This window comes from Panonychus citri, unplaced genomic scaffold (genome assembly GCF_014898815.1).
Source record: "Panonychus citri isolate SS breed McGregor unplaced genomic scaffold, ASM1489881v1 Contig00143, whole genome shotgun sequence".
NCBI lineage: Eukaryota > Metazoa > Arthropoda > Arachnida > Trombidiformes > Tetranychidae > Panonychus > Panonychus citri.
This window is the reverse complement of record NW_026515548.1, coordinates 864,554-887,024: the sequence shown is the minus strand read 5'-3', so window position 1 is coordinate 887,024 and position 22,471 is coordinate 864,554. Positions and strand designations below refer to the sequence as shown.

Here is a 22,471-nt window from a genome sequence, read left to right as displayed (position 1 = left end):
AAGATCATGATCATGGTGATAAGAGACGAGAAGAGAGAAAGTTTTATGAGTTTACAATGAAAAGCAATTTTGAATGATTCAGTTTGGTGGATGTTATTTTTTTCGCTTCCTTTAAGCTAAATGTGATTCTAAGACATTTTGAAATATTGTGAGTATTTATCAGTTCTGACACTTTCTCATAAAGAATATCAAGAAAAGAGAAAGTAAGAGAAGGGAAAAAAGGAGAAGCAAGGAGAAGAAATTAATTCTCAGAATATTGTACAGAATTTACAACATCAGTAAACACAATATTCTCAACCCCATCTTCTTATTTCATTTTCTTCTTCTTCATCTTCATCATCTTTCATCTCTCATCTCTCATCTCTCATATTCATCTTTCTCTTTCTCTCCTCTCTTTCTTCTCTCTTTCCTCTCTCTTTTTTTCTCTCTCTTTCTTTCTTCCTTTTCCTTTTCCTCCGCCTTCTACTCTTTCATTTCTTATTTTCCATCTATTCAGTCATCAATTCTCATACTCTTATTTCCACCACTATTTCTACCACCACCCTAACCCATAACTCTTATCACCTCCCCCTTTCACCAAAAGTACACACACACCAAAGGAATAGAAGGAAAAAGAACAAGAAGGAGAAGGAGAAGATTAGAATGATGATGAAAAATAGAAAAAAAAGAGAAAATATGAAAATGATGGAAAAGCAAAGTAAAAGCGATAGTTTTTCTCTCTTTTCTTTCATTTAGATTATCATATTTATCACAACACATTAACATTCAACCAGAATATTGAATATTGGGTTGAGAATCAATTGAAACAAGAATATTATTGAATTATGACCAATGGGAGGAATACTAATATTCTAGAGATACAATTCAAGAGACAGAAAGAGAAAAGGTAAGAATCAAAAACGAACCAAAATGTACATTTACTCAAATAGATTGAATCAGTCACGAAACTCCATTCTCAGTCCTATTCGAATTTCAAAAATATAAAAACTTTGAAATTATGTTCTTATGTTTCAATTGCAATTCACTTGGCCAGAACCTTTCTATCATCATTATTAACTAACATGGACCTTTATCCAATCGATTATTATGTCATCAGTAATTAAAGAAAAATTCTATTTCGAAAGTACATCAGATATTGGAATTAATCAAAGCACCAAAGTCGAAACGATATAATTGGCCAGTAACTTTGAACTATATCACAGTTGACCAGAGATACAAAGTAAAAGGCGAGTTTCAATGAGTATATTTAATCACCAGCGATTGTTCAAAGTTGCAGACTCATTTTAATTAATGAAATTAAATCATGAAAATTGTGATTCTTAACCAACATAAATCTTAATCACGTATCTTGTTGCGTGCAGAGAAAATATTAACCAAACCTGATTAGACTTTAGAATAGTCCAGTTCAATGCTTGACCATCAGCTGATCGTGCTAATTATCATCAGAGTTAATTGTTACGTGATAAGATCTCTGGTCAGACTTTAATGGACAAATAAGCGTGTTCAAGTTAATCTAATGGCTCATTTTCTGCCATAGGTAAATGCTACAGGCTGATTGTGTATCGGGTGATCAAATTGTCTTGTAGATTTGATCAAAGATTTACAAGGCGATGATCTAACTCGAAATCAGGACAAATTCTGATATCGAAATGTAAATCTTCAAAAGGAGAGATTAGTCTACACTTTAATTGGAAGTTCTTGAAATAACAGAGACATAATTAGATCTGAAGACCCTGAAATTTGTAACAATTCAGATGGTTAATGATACGAAACTATTTCAAGAATCGACAATCATCACAACTGTTTATCAACAAACGGAAAATTCAATGATAAGTGTGTTGAAACATTCGCAAGATTAAAATAGTAACTATCAAAAAGAATCAACAATTTATGTTTATGTTTATTCTGAACTATCTTATTTCATGAATATCGATAATTCTCAGCATTTTCTTTCTTCATTATATAAACAATGAGAATGGAAGCAGATTGTTTATAATCTGTTATTCGAAGACATTTTCATGTGTAACAATGAGATTCCCTCAATTTCTGGTTACTGGTTATTCGTAATCTCTTTCCCTCCTTCTCTCTTTTCATCTTCTCTCCTCCTTCCAATCGAGAGACTACCAAATTTATTCTTTCTCTTCTCTTTACCTCATCTCTTTCTATTTCTCTTTCTCCATCTTCTTCCTCTTTTTATCTTATTCTTTTCTTTTCTTTTCTTTTCTTTCCTCTTCTCTCTCTCTCTCTCTCTCTTTCTCTCTCCAGCTCTCTTTCTTTTTCTCTGTTTTTCTTTTTATCGTATAGGTTTTTATTGTTACCTTTTTTTCTGGTCACAAATTTGGTTATTTCAGGTTACATACATTGGAATCGTGAGAAGACATTGACAAAAATAAAGAGACTTTTATGTAATCACAAAAAAGACCATCGATTTTTTCTTGGTGACAAAAAAAAAGAATAAAGAAAAGTAAAACGATGCTGAGATGAAGAAGATGAAATTACTATGGATGATTGAGAAAATAATGAAGAAGAGAACAGATAATCAGGATAAAATTAGTGATGCATTTTCACATTTTCTGTCTATGAGAACACCTTTGGAACCTTTGGAACCTTTTTTTGCTTTTTTTCTCTTTTTCTTTATTGCTCTTCGCTTATTATTAGTTTCTATTTTTACTCATTTATAAACACTCGTTCAACTCGGTGTGTTATTGTTACTTTTGAGCTAAATTGGTACCTTAGCTTTTATAATGGTTCCTTTTTAAGGTGCAAAGGGAGAGAAAACCGGTCGTAATGAGATGATTGTTTGGATGGAAAGATAAAGAAATTGACCTTTGTAGGAGAACTGACCACAAGTGGAACCGATTTAGATCTAAGAAGATGCAAAATATTTAGATTAAAATGAAAGGACCAAGAATAAACAATCGATGTTTACCTGGGTGAGAGATCGAAAGGATAATCAATCTAATTATCTAAATACTAATTAGTGTTTCAATCGTACAATCGTTCAATCATATGCGAATTCTAATCCTTGAGCCAATGTACTTACATAGACTTGACACATTCGAGTAGCAATAGTGACACAATTGTCCACAAACGAAAGCATTTCGACTTATCAGTAAATTAGAAAATAGAAATATATATCAGAATAATATTTTCTATTTGTTTATCCTTTTCTTCTGTATATTAACAACTTTGAGTTTCTATTGGAGAGAAAAATGGATTTACTTTCTTACTACTGGTCAATATTTTCCCTTATGACTATTGTACTACAACAATACTTATGATGATTTAGTGTATTGAAAAGTGCCGGAGGGCAGATGAATAGATTAACATAAAAATTAGCATAAATCTGAACAGAGAGTTTCTTGTTAACCCATTGAAAGTGTTGTACAAATTGACCAATTGTCCGTCAATGTGAGTAGTTGATAGTAAGTTCATTAACTTAATTAGTAAATTGAAAAAGATTTTGTTTCAGAAAAAAAGATGAAAAAGATAAATTGATAAATTTATCATCTCTTTTTCTTTTTTCATTTTCTAAGAAGCTTTTTTATTCGCTTTGGTGATTGTGTTGATAAGAAAACTCATTTCCGGTCAGAGAACAGAAGTTCTGATTTACTTTCTATTCTATAAATGAATGTGTATCATGAAAGAGAAACAATAAAATAACAGGAACAGGAACTCAGTCCAAGAGTTGAGAGAGAAAGAGGAATAGAAATGAATAAGGAGAAGAAGATGAAGATGAAGATGAAGATGAAAAGAGAGAATAATGAGAAAAAGAAATGGAAAAACATGAAATGAAAAGAGAATTGAAGAGAACATGATACATGAAGTGAAATAAGTTTTTTCTCTCCATCGAGAAAAGAAACAGAGAAATGAGATTCTAACTCTATTTCCACCAATAGAATAAGAATAAAAAGCCTTTGAGAAAACAGATTTTACTCTTGAAGCAAAACAGAAGAAAAAAGAATAAAAAGAAAGAAAATAGAGGAAAATAGAGGAAAATAAATATTATCTTCGCTTCTCTCCATCTTCATCTTCATCTTCATCCCTTCTTCTCTTTTTCTTCTCCTTCTACAGGTTCTTTAAGGTTTCCTCCTGTTCCTTGGAGGTTCAGTGGATGTAATAGAGAAGCTCCTGAATCTTGAAATCTATGCAATAAATCAGGTAAAAGCTTCAGAAGAAAATGAATGTGGATGAAGATGAAGATGAAGATGAAGAGAAAAAAGTAAAATAGAAATGGGGAGATGATGAGAATAAGAATGAGAATGAGAATACGAATAAGAGTGAGAAGAATGATGATGATGACGATGAAGTAATAGAAGAGAGGAAAGGAGAGAAAAGTGAGAGAGAGAGGCAGGAAGAGAATAAGAAGAAAAAGAAAGAGAAAGAGATAGAAAAGGAAAAGACTCAAGCCTAATCCAAGGCTTTGGAATTGGGATGAGTTGTTCCTACCATTAAGTGTCATGGTTCATGGTTTCTATGGACACAATTCATTAGATCGGTAAGACTCTTGAATAACATTTTCTACAAAAAAAACAACCATTAATATTAAAAGAATCTCTTCATCTTTCTTTTTATTTGTCTTTCGCTTTTTGTCTACAATTAAATTCATTCTGTTTATAGATCGAAATTTCGATTCCAAGTAGAATGCTGGTAGAATAAATTTCCAGAATACAGGGAAGGAGAAGGTGAAATTGGATGAAGATGAAAAAAGAGCAAAGGAGCGAGAAGAACAAGTGAGATAGAAAAGGATAAACAGAAGAAAACGGAAAATTGATGATAAACTTTTCTCTTCCTCTTCTTTTTCATCTTGGCAAACCTATTTTTCTATTCTTGTGACAACCAGAATTATCTCAATGGATAAAGATGAGAATCAAGATGAGAATGAAAAAAACAATAGATTAATTTCGTAAGAAGTGAAAGAGAAAACAGAGTAAGATGATGAAGAGAATGATGAGAAAAAGGATGGATTCGAATCCTTTTAAGAAAAATATCGATCCATAGAGACCAATAAATCACCAGTTTCACTCGAAACTTAAAATGTCGAATGGATAAAACGAGAGAATAGAACCAGAATCCTATCGAACTTTTCTTCTTATATTATTTTCTATTTCTATTTCTATTTCTATTTTTCTTTTTCTTTTTCCTTTATCTTATTCGTTTTCTTCCTTTTTCGTTTCTTTTCAATTTCAATTCCAACTTTTTTTTACATTTCTCTCTCTCTCTCTTTCTCTTCATTTTCTTCGTTTTCTTCATTCTCATCTTCTTCTTGTCTTCATCCTTTTTACACCAGGATCCAACAGAATAACATCATGAAAAAAGAAAAGAAAATAGAACTCAAGAATATTAACAAGAAGATAAAAGATAAAATTTTAGAGAAAAAAAGTAAAACTTTCTGAAAACTTTTTCTCTCTTTCTAATCAAGAAAATCAATCTTATTAAACTTCATTATTCTCATGGTGATTATCAAGTTTTCATTTACTTTCCATGTTAGATTAATATGTACCTTTTAAATATCAAAACGATTTTCATTTCATTAGGAATTCCCAATCAAGATCATGATTGGAAAAAATAAATTGATACAATTTGAAACTTTGTATTTCCCTGAAACTCCAATTCAATTTGAAACTTTCTCTGTGCTATAAATGCTTTGAACTCTAATATCGATTTGAATTGTTTAAAGCACAAAGAAGTTTTTTTTATAAACAATGAAAATATTGATGAATTGTAACTGAGGTTTGAGAAAAAGTAGGAATTGATTATATATTAGATGAAATGGTTTGAATATCGATTTATATTATCAATAAATGATAGAAAAGTTCATGAATTTATTTTGCAATTGAAAGTGAACTTGTCACAAACTACAATTGATTTTCTTTCCTAATTCAATCAATTTGATTGATTTCGTTCTACTATTGGAAAATATCAACTTTTATCTAGAATTAAATTCATCCTTAATGTTCATTGGATATGAAATATTACATGTCCCCATGTAAGTATAGGTTCAGAATCGAATTGTTTAGATAAGAAGAGAGAGAGAGAGAGAGAGAGAGAGAGAGAGAGAGAGAGATAAGATTCTGATAATGATGATTCAGATAAAATAACAAAAGGATCAATCATGGAATTAGGTTCATCACGTTTCATCTCGAAAAGCTCATCACGTAATCGACGAAAAGAAAACAAACAAATAATTTATCTTTCGTTTTCTATCCTATTCTAAGTTATCTGAAATTAAAAAGAAGAAAAAAATAATCTAATCTATTTCATCTCTTTTCATTTATTCAGCAGAAAATTCTGATAAAATTCTGTAAAATTCTCTAATCAAAACAGCAACTACTTGAGTTAATTACTCATTTGCATGTTATTGTCTTTGTATAAACGTCTCAGTTTTTATTGACCAAAAACAATAACAATGTTCTCATCTGATCATCATCACCATCATGAGATTAGAATTCAAATTTCCTGAATTCCGACATAATCATCAGAACGATATTTACTTATAATAGTCTCTATTATAGTTACATTGGGATATTATTATGTCTAAAGTAAATGTCCCTGTAAATTTGTCTGCAATCTTATTATCTTCTCACTCTAAGCATTACAATAATGGATAATACAATAACAATAAAAATCATGGTGATTTTCATGATACTCGGTTACATAAATGATGTGATAACTTTGTTAGATAATAGATTGTAAATGAATTTCATTGCCATTGTATTGTGTGTAAACACAATTTGATTGATGATTTTTTATCACTAATGATGATAATCATTGACCAATAATATATATGATTTAGTTAATTAAATTAATGGTCAGACAAAAGCATAAAAAAAATAGTGAAACAATTATTTTCAGATAAAATGAAAATACAAATTTAAAAGTTTTGAGGCAAAATTAATGACCATGGTAATGTTAATGGACCAATGGGAGGGGCTCAGAGTTTCACAGAATTTATTTTCACCCTAAATTCAAGATCAACAGTAAGATTGATAATCGTTTCAAATGAAGATGATCATCATGATGATGATGAGCATCATCATGATACTTTACAGTCCAATTAACCGGAAAGAGGGTCAATTTCAATGAATGTTTACCAACACCTTACACTTGGTTGAATCGGAAAGTTTATCAAGTTAAACGATAACCATCAAGATGAATTTGAAACAATTAAATTAGTAGTTTAATTGACGTTGGTAGTATATTAATATCGATTGATGGAATCTGATTGTTTACTATAGATAAGAATGGCTCAAGGTATTGGAGATTAATTAATAAGACTGAAGGTATATTATAGATTAGAAATGAGATAGGAAATAATTTTTGGAATTTATTTCATCTGATAAATATGAAAATATCAAGAAAAGAAAACTCAACATGAGGATGAAGAGGAAGATGATCAAGATCATGATCATGGTGATAAGAGAAGAGAAAGGAGAAAGTTTTATGAGTTTACAATGAAAAGCAATTTTGAATGATTCAGTTTGGTGGATGTTATTTTTTTCGCTTCCTTTAAGCTAAATGTGATTCTAAGACATTTTGAAATATTGTGAGTATTTATCAGTTCTGACACTTTCTCATAAAGAATATCAAGAAAAGAGAAAGTAAGAGAAGGGAAAAAAGGAGAAGCAAAAAGAAATTAATTCTCAGAATATTGTACAGAATTTACAACATCAGTAAACACAATATTCTCAACCCCATCTTCTTATTTCATTTTCTTCTTCTTCATCTTCATCATCTTTCATCTCTCATCTCTCATCTCTCATATTCATCTTTCTCTTTCCTCTCTCTTCTCTTTCTTTCTTTCTTCTCCTTTTCCTCCGCCTTCTACTCTTTCATTTCTTATTTTCCATCTATTCAATCATCAATTCTCATACTCTTATTTCCACCACTATTTCTACCACCACCCTAACCCATAACTCTTATCACCTTCCCCTTTCACCAAAAGTACACACACACCAAAGGAATAGAAGGAAAAGGAACAAGAAGGAGAAAGAAGGAGAAGGAGAAGATTAGAATGATGATGAAAAATAGAAAAAAAGGAAAAAGAAAAAGAGAAAATATGAAAATGATAGAAAAGCAAAAGCAAAGTAAAAGCGATAGTTTTTCTCTCTTTTCTTTCATTTAGATTATCATATTTATCACAACACATTAACATTCAACCAGAATATTGAATATTGGGTTGAGAATCAATTGAAACAAGAATATTATTGAATTATGACCAATGGGAGGAATACTAATATTCTAGAGATACAATTCAAGAGACAGAAAGAGAAAAGGTTAGAATCAAAAACGAACCAAAATTCACTCAAATAGATTGAATTAGTCACGAAGCTGTTTATTTAATCATTAGAATCTCCCCGATAAGGTTGATTTGATTGTATTCTCATCAACGCAAAAAAAAACCTAAAAATTAGTTGCAAGTGTAATCAATAGGTAAAAATATAAGAATCCTACTGATCTCTTGTATTTATCAGATTGCAGAATCAGAATCGATGTCATCGAATATTTTTCTTGATAACTTTATAAACCACATCGTAAATCTAAAAAAAAGTTTCAAAGTTCCTACTTAAATCAATTCGAAAACAGTGAAAATAAAACAATTCTGTAAAAGATACAACATTTTGATGATAAATGTTAACCTTAATCCTGAATTCTGAGTGTTGAAAAATTCATAACCAGGATTATTGAAGAAAAATATTTTTCTTCTCACTCCCAAAGTTGATAATCTTTTCCTATGGTGAGGGTGAATTTCAAATCCATCGGTAAACATATAGATAGAAAATTCTTGTTTAACATTCTCACTGGAACGAGGGAACTCATGATATAGATAAAAGCAATGATATCAACACCAATACCCACAGGAATTCAATATAATTCAACGAAAAAGCCTCTTTGTTGAAAATTTCTCATTATAACTTTGATTATATTTGTAATTAGCATAATTTTTTGGTAATAATAATAATTAGATATTAAAGGAGAGAAAATATAACATGAGAAAGCGAAAAAAAAAGTTCCAAGCTTAGTATCTAATCTACAATCCTTTAGATTCTCAATTCTCAAGTTGATTAACAGAAGAAAATGTTTTTCCACAGAACATTTCATGTTCAACTATGCAAAAAGTGAAGAGAAAGGAAATTGCAAAATTCATTCTCATCAATATTATCATCATGCAGAATCTTCTCCACCCTTCAGGCTCATGAAAATTCAATCCATTGAGAAGCAAGAAAAAAATAACAACAAAGAAAAATATTAAAATAACTCAATTTCCAGCATCGAGAATGAGGGAAGCAAAAAAAGTTCTGAATATCAAACTGAACAATAACAATCGAAAACGATAATGAGAAAAGTTTACTTGATAACCTTTTGAGGTTTGAGACTATTAAGTAATGATGATAATGATGATGGAAGTGGCAAAGCATTGAAAGATCGAGGGTGAATCAAGATTCATGGGAGATGCATGAGTTTGCATGAAAATGCATCAAATCAGAAGCAGAATGAACATAATTCAGTGAGGATGAATGATAATTGGATCTAAAATGAGAGAGAGGGAGAGGTTCAAGTTGCATCAACTCGAATTGAAAAAAAATAACAGTAAACAATTATTCTGAAAGGGGAAAGGGTGAGAAAAGTGATATCGGTATGTTGAGGCTCCATTAGCAATGTAAATTCTGTTTGGGTGAAAAATTTCATGGTAAAAACTAAACGATAGAAAGTTTTTTGAAACCTGAGAAAGTTGAAATTAAGAATAGCAAGTGAAGATATGGTTAATTCTGAATTATCATCAATTGTAACACAGAATTATAACAATTTATTTCTCAGTCTCATGATAATGGAGAGAGAAAGTTTTTTTTTCTTCCTGAATTAAAAACAGAATCAACATTTTTCACCATGAAATTAATGGTTAACAATAAGGTTAATGTTTTGTGAGAAGAGAATGAAAAATTTTCATTCATTATTAATAACTTTTTACAGTTTGAAATGAATAATCTCCCTGAATTATTGGTCTGAAAGTAACCAGATAAACATGGTGCAAATTCATTTCTCAAAAATGAACTTTTTCTATACAAAGAAAAAAAAATAACCGAATATTCATCTTCCATAATACATATATAGAACTCATTACAACTTTGGAATATTTTTCAAAAACTTTACAATAGAAAAATTTTTCATTCTCTTTTCCCTTTTCACCGAATCTCATATCATGTATACTTCACCCTCCAATCTCCCGATTCTCATTTATTAAAAATTCCATGTTCATTATCATGTATATATTTTGATTATTCAAATTCTAAAAGTTGGATTGATTTTTTTTTCTCTTTCGAATTTAAATTTTTCTATTCCAACTTTCATTCCAATTCAGTCTTTTGTTTTCGTTTCAAGTGTTATCAGAATCATTATCATCATGATTATTATTATCATCATTAGTTTCTATTATTATTATTAGTCTTTAGTATTATATTGTAACTCTTATCATGTTGGGTTAATGGCTACTCATTTGGAACTGGTTTCATGGGAAATTGGACAAATAATGAGCCACGAAAGTTGATTGTTGATACAATGAATTTAGTTCATTTCTCCAACTGTATTAACAATTGATAGGTAAATTGTTGATTTACCAATAACAATATTAACAGAGTGTTTTACTTTTTCATTGTTAATTTGATCAAAAATTTATCTGGTCCATTGAATTTAATTGATAATTAACATTCAATTAGTAGTAATAATAATAACCATCATGATAGTGATTCCATTTCAATCAATGAATTTCATGAAAACAGTTGAAAACAAAATAAAACAAAACAAAAAATAAAAATAAAAATTCAATTCAAACAATTGAATTCAAATTAAATCGGTCAATTGTTTGGTTAATTATCATTATTATCTAAGGGTTGATTAATGAGGATAAATAACCTTTGGAATCATGAATTATCCCATTTCCCCTGGTTCATGAGCCAACCCATTTCTGTGTCAAATTTAATTATCCACCTTATTTGATTTAATACATTCATTCAGTAAATTCAATTATCTTTTTGCCTGAAAACATCATCAATCTGTTATCATTATCACCATCACCATGTGATCTGGTTCAATAATTATCATCAATGAACATGATAAATGGTCTACATGGTAAAAAGTAATTCCAATTAAATATCATTACATGGTTTGGCTTCTTATCATTTCCCATCATCATCATCATCAGGTGATCCACGCCATCAACATGATAATATCAGGGAAACCATCATGATAAAACTAATCTATCACCCAGGTAAACCAAATTATTGTAAATTACCAACAATTATCAATTAACAATTTTAATTGTGTAACAATTTAACTCTCATAATGAATTTCATCAATACTATAAGGACTATACATACCCACCCCATTGATGATCCCTCTTTCATTAATTTGATAATTTTGATTGAAATCTAACAAGAAAAGTAAAGTTTAATAAGATAATAAAGTAATGATAATGATAATACATTTAAGGTGTAAAAAAGGTACCAGAAATTAAGGTTTGGTCAGGAAAATATCATTATCATGATTGGAATTGGATTTATCCTTCATCATTATTAATAAGCTTTTGCTTTTTTCAGTGAGATTTTTTTTTCAATTAAAGCAACAGCAGCACTTAATTTGATGCTTAATTCAATGAGTGAATGAGTGAGTGAGAGAGTGGCAAAGGAAGATAAAAATAATTAGAAACAGAAGATGATTATGATGATGATGAAGATGATAACTTATGGATGATATTATACATATTTAATATCAAAGATAGGACTAAAATCTGATAAACTTTGTTTTTCCTCCTTCTTTCATCCTCTCTCCATCCTCATCTTCATCTTACTTTTCTCTCTCTCTCTTTCTCTGTATTTTTCATACTCTTGGAATTTTCTTGCTCTATATTATCATTATTATCCAAAGACTTTGAGCTTTTCAAACTGAACAGAAGCTCTCAACTAATCTGATTGTAGCATTTGATAAAACTCTGGGATAAGAAAGGTAAGAGAAGTATCATCTTGGTGAATAAATAATGATTATCAGGACGATTATTACATTGGAAAGATGAAGATAAAGATAAAGATAAAAGAGTGAGAGAGTGAGAGAGAGAGAGAAGAAAACGGAAATTGAACCTTTTCTCTATTTTTTTCGAGTGCTAGATGAAAATGAATGATTCTAAATTACAACTAGTTATCAGTGAGAAGATGAAAACGAAAGAAGGGAAAAAATTGTTGATTAGCATTTTCTCATCTCAATGATTAACGATATCATCATAATTATCATCATTTTCTGATATATAAATTTACACTTTTGTTTATTTACACTATAAACATGGGGCTCATGGTGTACACAAACACACATGAGAATCTGAAGAAAATGATTTATATGAAATTGACTTGAAAGAGATGATCATCATGAAGATAATCATGATCACTTTACTTCTATCATCATAATGATAATAATCACCCAACATCATAATAATCATTATCATCTCAATCTTGATAATCTTGTAAGTGGACCTCTTATCCATTGACAAGAGTTTTCCACTGAGCTCATCATGAAACAAGAAACTCAGTTGGATTCTCAGTCTATTCCAACAATCACCCCACCCAAACCACATTTACTCTTTCCCCTTTTATCTCAATCTCTCAGTTGGTTAAAATATGATGAAAATGTATCTCTTTTCATTTCCACTTCCATAGGAAAAGATGAAAATAAATGGGATGAGGATGAGAAAAAGTTATTATCATTAATCAACAAGGACAAAAACACCATTCAACTGAAATAATGATTATAATTTATTAAAATGATAAATATTATTATCTAATAATATTATTATTTTATCAACCGGGAAGATGCTCACTGGCACTTTATCATTAAACAATCACTTCTAACCACAATAGTTTCTACATTATATTCATTATAATCAACTAATTGCTCTAATCATTTGTCCAATTGTAAAGTATCAACGCTCAACTTTTTTTTCCCCAAAAGATGAAAAAAAAGTTCATTCAACAAAAACATCATTCATCTTTCTATTGATTTTCTTCGTCCTCATCATCATTATTGTCTTTTCAATGTATTCTACATCTAAATTACCTCGGATCATCATCTATAATTCAATATTAATTTAATTCGGAGCTTTAATTATGATCCAATTTCATTGAGAAACTTTTTACAAACAGCGCCATCTATGTGATGGAAATTGGACAATTTTTGATCATTTGACATTCTAATGGACTGATATCAGTTAATTGCATCTTTAATTTGATCTATGAATTCATGGTGTTATAATTCAGTTCTTATGATGAAGGAATTGAAGAAAAACAATATTCTAATTGTGATATTAAATCAAATTGATAGAAAATTTAACCAGGAATGTGCTGCGATCTATGGACTAAAAGTTGATCTAAAGTTACTTTAAAATCAATTTCAAAATAATTTCTCAATAATCAATATGATGCATAATTTAGATGTTAATCCTTTCTTAATTAGGATTGAGGATGAGAGCAATTAAAGTCCTGTTTATGAGCTAATGAATTTCTAATTGTTGTTGAGAGTGGAAATTGATTCAGAAAGCAAATTGAAACAACTAATGAATTTAAAGTCGAGCAAAGTTTTAATCCAGCTAATTGTCCCACAAACACTTAGCTATTAAGTAAATTTTTCTTAATTGTTGATTAATGAAAAGCAAATTAGTTCTTCAATCAAGTGATCGGAAATTCACATGAACTTTTAAAAGTATAAAGTACAAAGTTTACTTCGACTGATGATAGATGGAGACACGAGGATTGAAAAGTACGAAAGTTTTTCAAATGTTGAGAAAAGTTTTTCTGGTTCAAATCAATGATTATGTAAATATGAAGATAAAAATTGTGACGACTCACCAAATTGACTTTTCATCCAAGGGAAATAATTTTTGCCCATTGATGAACTTGAGTTTGGTTCACCAGGACTTTCTACTGGACCAGGATACATTTGATTGCCACTTTGATTGACAGGCATCGGCGGCGGAGATGAACCTGATACCTGTAACATGTGACTCTGTGGATCGGTCATTAAATCTCTAGGATGAGGATGACCATAACCCATTTGTTGAATTTTACAGCTAACATATTGTTGATTTGTTGGATCATGAGGAGGTGTTAAACTGTGACCTCGACTAGGGCCACCACCGCCTCCACCAACACCACAATCATAGAGTGATGTTAACGATTGAGCTGATTGTTGTTGTTGTTGAGCCTGTTGGGCTTGAGATACAGTTGATTGTTGTTGGTGTGGTGGAGATGATAATTGGGGTGGTGGTATTGTAGATACAGTTGTCTGATGATTTCCCTGAGGCGGAGGACCAGCAGGATGAGGTGGCGGTGGACCCGATGGACCATTACCTGAACAACCATAATATGGAATAGTTGAAGGTTCGTACCTGTTAAATATTAGAGGAACAATTAAAGAACAATCAAAAAAAATAAGGAACGATAATTAACTAATTTGGATAATCAAGTTTAATTGTTGTAACCAGAATTTCAACTGATCAAATGAAAACCTTTTCCTTTCCAACGTCCACAAAATTAGACAATCTTATCAAGAGAAATTGTCAATCTAATCAAACAATTTAATCAATTAAAGGAAAAGGAAACAACTAAGTGAATATAATCAATTAACTAGATTTTGAGCAATTAACTTTGGTTTAAAAAGTTATCTGCTCTTTTTCTGGTTAAGTAACCCAAATGTTGATTGTTATTAAATGCAATCTAAATGCTACTCACTAAATCTTATCATCAACACAATTAACATCATTTTGCAATTCGCTTATTGCTCAACAAGGCGAATCATTTGTTTACTTTTTAACGTGCTAATGTTTTACTTTCTGCTCTCTTGCATTTCTGCAATGAACCTGGTCACTTTTATTGCCCTTCGAGTTTCAAGTTACCCTTTTCCCTCTGTTTATGCCTCAAACTGACCAATGTCCAGTCTTTCATAATCAACGAGCAGAAAGAAAAGCTTCAAAAGTTAGACAATTTCGAGTAACAATTTTGTTTAGAAAACTTTTCCAAGGATAATAAACAAAAGGATAATCAGTTCCGTTAGAGGTTAAAGAGGATTGAAAAGTCAAAAGTCAACAAAAAGGATGAAGAGGTCAAGCCCTTTAGCTTTTGTCTTTCTCAACTGGACAATGATACTCACTCTCTTAACAGTAAACTCTTTTCCATAGCTTCAGGCAAAACCAATAAGGATTCTAAGTGATAAGTTAAATTGTCCCAATTAGAGTTGATTTTTAACTACAATTGAATCTCTCATTTTAAAATCTAATCGTTGCCAAGTTTTAATCATTATCAACATTTTTTTTCCCAATCATTAAGAAATTAATCAACAATCATTCCTAGTAACTGATTGTAATCATCAAGTGATTATCTTTGTTATAATCTGATATCATCATTAACCTTTAAATTGATTTAAAGTAATTGATTTTCATTTGAAAGGTTAATTGTCACTTGATGAGTTTTCAATTGATTCTTTGAATTGATTTCTTTTGAATTTCAATTGTTAAGGTTTTGTTTTAATATGAAAATCATTAAAGGTGATCAATTAATTGTGATCATGCTTTTTTAATTGGCATTTAAAAAGCAATTTAATTCAACAATTGAATGAAATTTACTGTTCTCAATGTGCTGCCATCGATTGGTTAACATTTGAATCAATTGATTTTCACTTTTTCATCAAATTGAAGGTAACAATTAAAGTGATTAACTTAATAAGTGAATATTTTTCCATATCAATTATCATGATTACTTACTTAACTTCATGAGAATTGGTCGCTTCCAATTCCCTGAGTGTTAACCGATCGAAAGGAGGAAAACGTGGATGAGGTGGTGGAGGTTGTTGTTGATGTTGTGATGATGAAGTTGATGAAGATGATGTTAAACCAGGTGAATATTGCATTTGCTGATAGTTAGCATAATGTCCAGTTCCTCCACCACCACCACCTCCTCCTCCCCTGGTCCAGGTACTCGTCCATTTTCATGACACTGAGAGAGTGAGTGATGATGATGAGCTTCACTTGCATAACTATCATGTCCATTTGAAGCTGGACCATAAGCCGATGTATTTGTAAAATATGAACTCATATCACACATGATTGTTTACCTGTTGAAAATGTCACCTTTTGATAACTAATTCAAATTAATTACAATACTATTACTTTTATAAATTAATAATTATAATTACTACTATTATATTAACTTATCTATCTCTTTGAACTATTAATTATTTTGTAATATTATTATGATTTACTTTTAAAGAAGAGTATATAATATAAATTATTATCGTTAATTATTCTTATACATTAATTATTTGATGAATAATCGCAAATCCGTAAAACTTTTGGCTTTACAACTAATGATTCCTAATTAGTTGTGTAGCAATTAATTACTACCATTTAAATTGATGAACACATATAAAGGTAAGATCACAATCAACATGGAATATAATTGAGTCTAGAATTGAGAATTGAGAATTGATAATTTTCTTTGAAACTCCTTTTGATTCCGATAATTATCCTCAACTGTATCTGAATGGTTTCTATTGGAAAAGGGAAGAGTAAAAGTAAAAGAAATTAATCAATGAATGTGTAAGAAAAAGTAGATTGAATTAGATTTTCATCGAACTGAATCAATCAGTTCTAGAACATTTTGGAACATTGAAAACTTTTAGAACAATTTTTTCTCTTTTCAACTTTGGCGTTAACTTCAATTCGATTGGCTGAAGGTGGCCTGATTTTGCGCGTTCTCATGTTATACCTTTAAAGTGGCTGCGTGCTGAGGCCATTTTAAGATTGATTTGGAAATAAATTAGCATGAAATTGCAACAAATTCAATGGTTCTCAAGTTTATTCACCATGAAGAAGAAGAAAATTCGAGACTGGAATTATTTTACTCTCTCAGTTTTCCTAATTCATTCATCGTATCAGAATTGAGTTAATATCTTTTTATTATTAAAATATTATCATCGATGAAAATTGAAGACGGAAAGTAGAGCCTTGAGTATATTCATCTTCTTCAATCTAATCATTATTAATATTATTCAGTTTCAGGTTTCATGAAAATTCATCATGAGATTTCAAGGAGGAGACTCGGAAAACTTTGGGCATGAGCTTGTGAAACATTTTTAAATTGCTGAAAACTTTGTAATTAAAGTTAATTGTGTAAAGGAATGAGAAGGTTTTCCTTGGTGATTTTAATTGTATGATTAGAAAAGAAGAAGAAGAAAAAAAAATTCAACTTATCTTCAATTTTCCCTCTTACATTGATCATCTTACATGACTGAATTTATCTCTTTCAGTATCTTGAAATCATCATGGGAAATATTGATGATGAAATACTAAAAACAGCATCAAGAATAATGAATTGATAAAATTGTAATGATAACTGTGAATTGTTGACTGATTGTTAATATAAATCTTTTTCTGTTTCACAAATTGAGAAACAAAAGCAACAATCATTATTCATCATGAAATACATGAGGGGAAATGATGAAGATTCTGGTGGAATTTTTTTCTGTTTTGATTAATTGACTAAATGGGAATTGGGGTGAACATTTTTCTTGAATAAAAAACATGAGATAAATCAGAGGAAAGAGAGAAAAAGATAAGAGGATGTTGAAGATGCTACAAATGATGAAGATGAAGTAGAGGTGGAAAAAAGTAACGAAAAAACTAAGAGACAACTGTAGATGAAGATGGAGAATGAAAGATAAACTTAAGTGATGAAGCAAAGAGAAAGAGAGAGAAAAAAAGAGGCAGAAGATGAAGAAGATGATGAGATGAAGATGCCCTCCCATGAGCTTGAGATGCTCTTTTCTTGGAACTGTAATATTGTAAAAAAAAGATCCAAAGAAGATGAAGACAGACAGACGAAAGTAACTAGAGAAATGACAGTTTCTTCAATATCTTCAGTCTCTTTTCTGTTTTTTACTCTTTTTCTGTTCTTCTCATTGATTGTAAAAAACAAGGTAATTGCAAGAAGAGAGAGAGAGAGAGAGCGAGAGGCAATAAGCATTGGGCCTTTTTCCGTGCACAGTGTCTACCTAAAAGCCGTTCAAGTTAAACCTTTTTCCATGAAAGTTAATTTACCTTCGGTTGGATATTGATTGTATATCGATCAACACAGACCAGGAACAGCTCATTCTTTGGTTACCTTGACTACTGTATAATTATCATCATCATTATGAGTCTTATTTGATATTCCAACAAAAGTTGCATGATAACTTGAATGAGAATCTGGTAAATGATTTGGTAAACATTCAAATTGTTAATTTGATCAAGATAATTTGATTAGTTGGTAAAGAAAATAAGAAAACTTTTCAATTTCTTATTATCTTATAGCTTCGATCTCAATTGGTAAGGCAACACACCTTCACCAACGAGATTACGAGATTGTGGTAATCTATTGGAGATGATGATGAAGACACGATGGAAATTGATGAAAAATTACCTTTACCTTGTATCATCATCATCATCATCATCATCATCATTATCATCATCATCCACAATCAGTAACAGTTGAAGTCTTTTTTTTAAGGTAATAAGGTTGTTAGATTAAGTTATAAACAAGGTTTCAAGTTAATCCTAAACCAGGAGTGTCCTTAGCTAATGATAAATATCTGTTGCCATGTTAATGATAATCCAATTTAGCGATTTAGTTGATAATTAGCTTGAAAATTAAAGTTAAATTGTTTGGGTAATATGATATTTATTTTCATTAATTTGTCACTTAATTTCATCTGAATCTTGTTGAACCAATTTAATTGTTTGTCACTGTTTAATTTGCAGTTGTAAGACAAATGTGTAAATGGTTATATTGTTATGAATAATTAAATGATTACAATTGCTAGTTGACATTAATTAAATTGTCAGGATGTTTAAGTACTTGTAGTAAATTGAATTAGAATTGGTGAAGTTACAATTAAAAGTTAAAGGGTTGAAGAAACAGCAATTATCATGATTGTTGGTGCATTTAATTGAAGACAATCAATTACAATCATGATTAAATCATTAAAATGAAAAGGTTATTAATCATTACGACCCGAAGACAAACCTCAATGATAAAGAAGATGAGATTAAACTTAAGATAAACTTTTGATATTAAACATGTAAAGTGATGGAGATGATGTTGATTATCATGTTTTATCAATACTCATGATGAGATTGTGTCAGAATTTCAGATAACCACGCCTAATATGACATGATTTTTGAATTTTTTCAAATTCTCAACGCCTTGTCACTATCATCATCATCATCATCATTTGATATTCTCAATGTATGTTGAGAATGATGCTTTTTGCAAATTGTAATGCAAAAAGTGTAACATTGGAAAAGATGAAGGATGATGATGATGATAATATATGGAAGATAAAGAGAGAGGGAGAGAGAGCGAGTGGGTGGATGAGAAAAGGGCGTTGGCGAAGTTTCCATCGATTTTATTACTGTTTTTCTTTGCTATAGGTTATAACTGAAGAACCGAAATCCTTTGTCATCATAATCATGATGATAATCGAGCAACAACAACATCATCTTCCTGATCATCTAATCAAACTCACCAATAATAAATTACGCCTGAATGGAAGCTCTGAATTATTATTATGTGATTACAAATAAATAGCAAACCTTGATTAATGATAATAAATCTCATGAAAAGGATAACAAAGAAAGCGATTAGATTAGATTGACCGATAAGGATAAAGATGATGATGGTGATGATGAAAAAGCGATTTAATGGAGAAAAACATTATCAAATGGGAAGATAAATGTTCCCAATAAGATACAAGAGGAAAAAGAGACTATGGAAGATTAATTAATGATGGAAAAAGAAAATGAAATACCGTAATCAAGTGATGAAGACAATGAAGATTAAGAAGAAGAAGAGAACTTATTGTCATTTTGATTGGAGGATAAGAAAGGAGAACATTTTGATAAAATATCTAATAAAAGGTTGAGTTCCCTCCCAAATGATAATTTTACAGAAAAAAGAGTCTCCTTGATAATTGATGGTTATAAGAGATTCTCTTTGCTTCCTTTTTATTTCAGGGAAAAGAAAAAACAACAACATCCTATCAAAGACGATAAGAAGAGATGAGGATGACGAAGATAAAGATTTATAAACATAAGAAGAAATAAAGAAAGATAATATGTTACTTAAAAGAAGAAGAAAGAGAGCAACTCAGAGAGAGAGAGAGAGAGAGAGAGAGAGAGAGAGAGAGAGAGGAGGAGGAGATGAAGGAAACTCTGAGGAAACTCTGAAAAGCAAGAAAAGTTTATACAAGTTATACACTGAGGAACAACAAATCATTTATATAACTATGGTAACCTTAATATATCTGCTACCGTTGGTATTATATTTCCTCTCTTTCTCTCTCGCTTATATAATAAAGAAGATGGAGATGATGAAAAAGAAGATGGAGAAATCTCTATTGATCAAGCCAGAGGCAAGAAAGCAAGAGAGAGAGAGAGAGAACAACCAGAAAAACCAGAAGCAAAGGAAACAGCATGAAGACGAAGAGAGAGAGAGAGACTAAAGTTACAGAGTGATGATGATGATAAAAGTATCCCTATATTATCATCATCATCCTTATTATTATTATTATTATTTTATCAAAAGAAGGGAAAAAAGCTTGATAACCAAAGGAAAGGCCTCTTAAAATTTATGGGATTGGAGATGATGCTTTTTTTCAATGTTAAGGTGGATGAGGAGGATCAGAATGATGATGAAGATGAACTGATGTGAAATGCAATTGGTGAGAAAATTGATTGGACAAAGAACCATTGCTTTTTACCTCAGAAGCATAAGAATATATAATAGACAGAGGAGAAAGAGTGAGAGAGAGGACAAAAAGATAAGTGACAAAAAATGGGTGACACAAAATGGCCGAAGATGAAGAAAAAAGAAATGAGTATTTGTATTGATACACAAAAGCAAATAAAAGTGAGAACCATTGTCCGAATACAACCAATGAAGGAACGTCTTTCCTATTCAAATATCCTCGATACCTTTTGTGTTATCGCTTATGTATTGATACAATTTACATTAATCTTAAGCTTACACAAGACATTATCCATGTTAGCGGATAATCTGAGCGAATGCTGATCATTGGTAGTTGATAAACAACACACATAGAGGAAGAGATAACGAAATGAATGAAATTGTAATAAAAAGTTATCATAAAACTAGAATACTGATTAAAAGTGAATTCTGAATGAATATGAAACGATTACCTGGAAACTTGGAAAATGCAAATTAAATAGTAAAAATAATCAAGATGAGATTTATCATCGTCATTATGAAGCTATTATTGTCACCTTTTGGTGTACATGGAGAGGGAGAGACAGAAACTGAGAGAGTATCTTAAAGGATGAGGATGAAAAGGGTATTTAAAAAAAAAGATGAGTCCATCAACAGGTTATTAAATAACCATAATGAGATAATCTCAATTGGATACTAACATTTACTGCTCAATAAAATGTCAGATAAAAAAGCGCATAAAAGGTTAAACATTATCTTCATCATTATTAGCACCATTATCATCATCATCATTATCCTCATCACTATTCAATGTATAATATGTTTATCTTTTTTTTTATTCTTCCACTTTTCAACTCTCTCACTCTCTCGGTTGATGATGAAGATGATGATGTTAATATCATTGTAATACTCATAATAATGTCACTTTAATTGGTGATAAAAATGTTCACTTCAAATCAACTTGTCAATTGGTCCTAAAGTTTTTTTTTCTGGTCAAAGATTACAATTCATTCATTATTATTATGATTATTATCATGATTATTGTTATTACTGTTATTATGATTATGATAATCATTAAACTGTTAAGATATAAACAAGAGAGAGAGAGACAACAAACAGTAAAAAATGATAATAATAATAAAGTTTGACTTTTATTTTTTTTTCTTTTACGTTTTCTAAGTTTATCTGTTTACTCAATCAGTTCATTCATAAAAAAAGAGTCAAGTACTTTTACTATTAGAAAATTATTAGTCTTATCCCATTTACTATTAAGTATATAAAATATTGAGCGTGAGCCTGTTTTCCTACTTTCAAGATTATCCAATAAACCGCAAAGGTAATCATATCATAGTATTTGATGATGATGTTAATTACAACAATTAACAACATTAATTGCCCATCAGACATTGAGATTGATACTTTTCATTTTATCAGATGATGATGAATACGAGAGGAGTAGGAGGAGGAAGAGGAGGTTATGTGTAAGGGAGATGATGATGATGATGAGAAAAGGAGCAAGATAATGATGAGAGTGAGTTTGTCTTAATTTATGGTTGGGAATCGTGTTTATTATTATTAATAGTTTTGTAAATTATCAAATTAATTGTCTTGTTAATCTTGTATTCGTATGGTGAAAATAATGTTACTTAGTCTCAGTAATTTAATTTAAAGTGTCA

The 22,471-nt window shown here is 30.2% G+C and overlaps 1 protein-coding gene across 1 annotated transcript in view; it reads right to left on the bottom strand.

Annotated features, from left to right (window-relative positions):
- LOC128396341 (homeotic protein antennapedia-like) overlaps window positions 1-22,471 on the bottom strand; it is a 35,230-nt gene that overhangs the window by 10,195 nt on the left and 2,564 nt on the right. Inside the window, 3 exon segments of the mRNA XM_053356915.1 lie at window positions 13,887-14,425; window positions 15,797-15,996; window positions 15,999-16,581. Of these exon segments, the coding sequence (XP_053212890.1) occupies window positions 13,887-14,425; window positions 15,797-15,996; window positions 15,999-16,136 (877 nt within the window). The 5' untranslated portion in view covers window positions 16,137-16,581.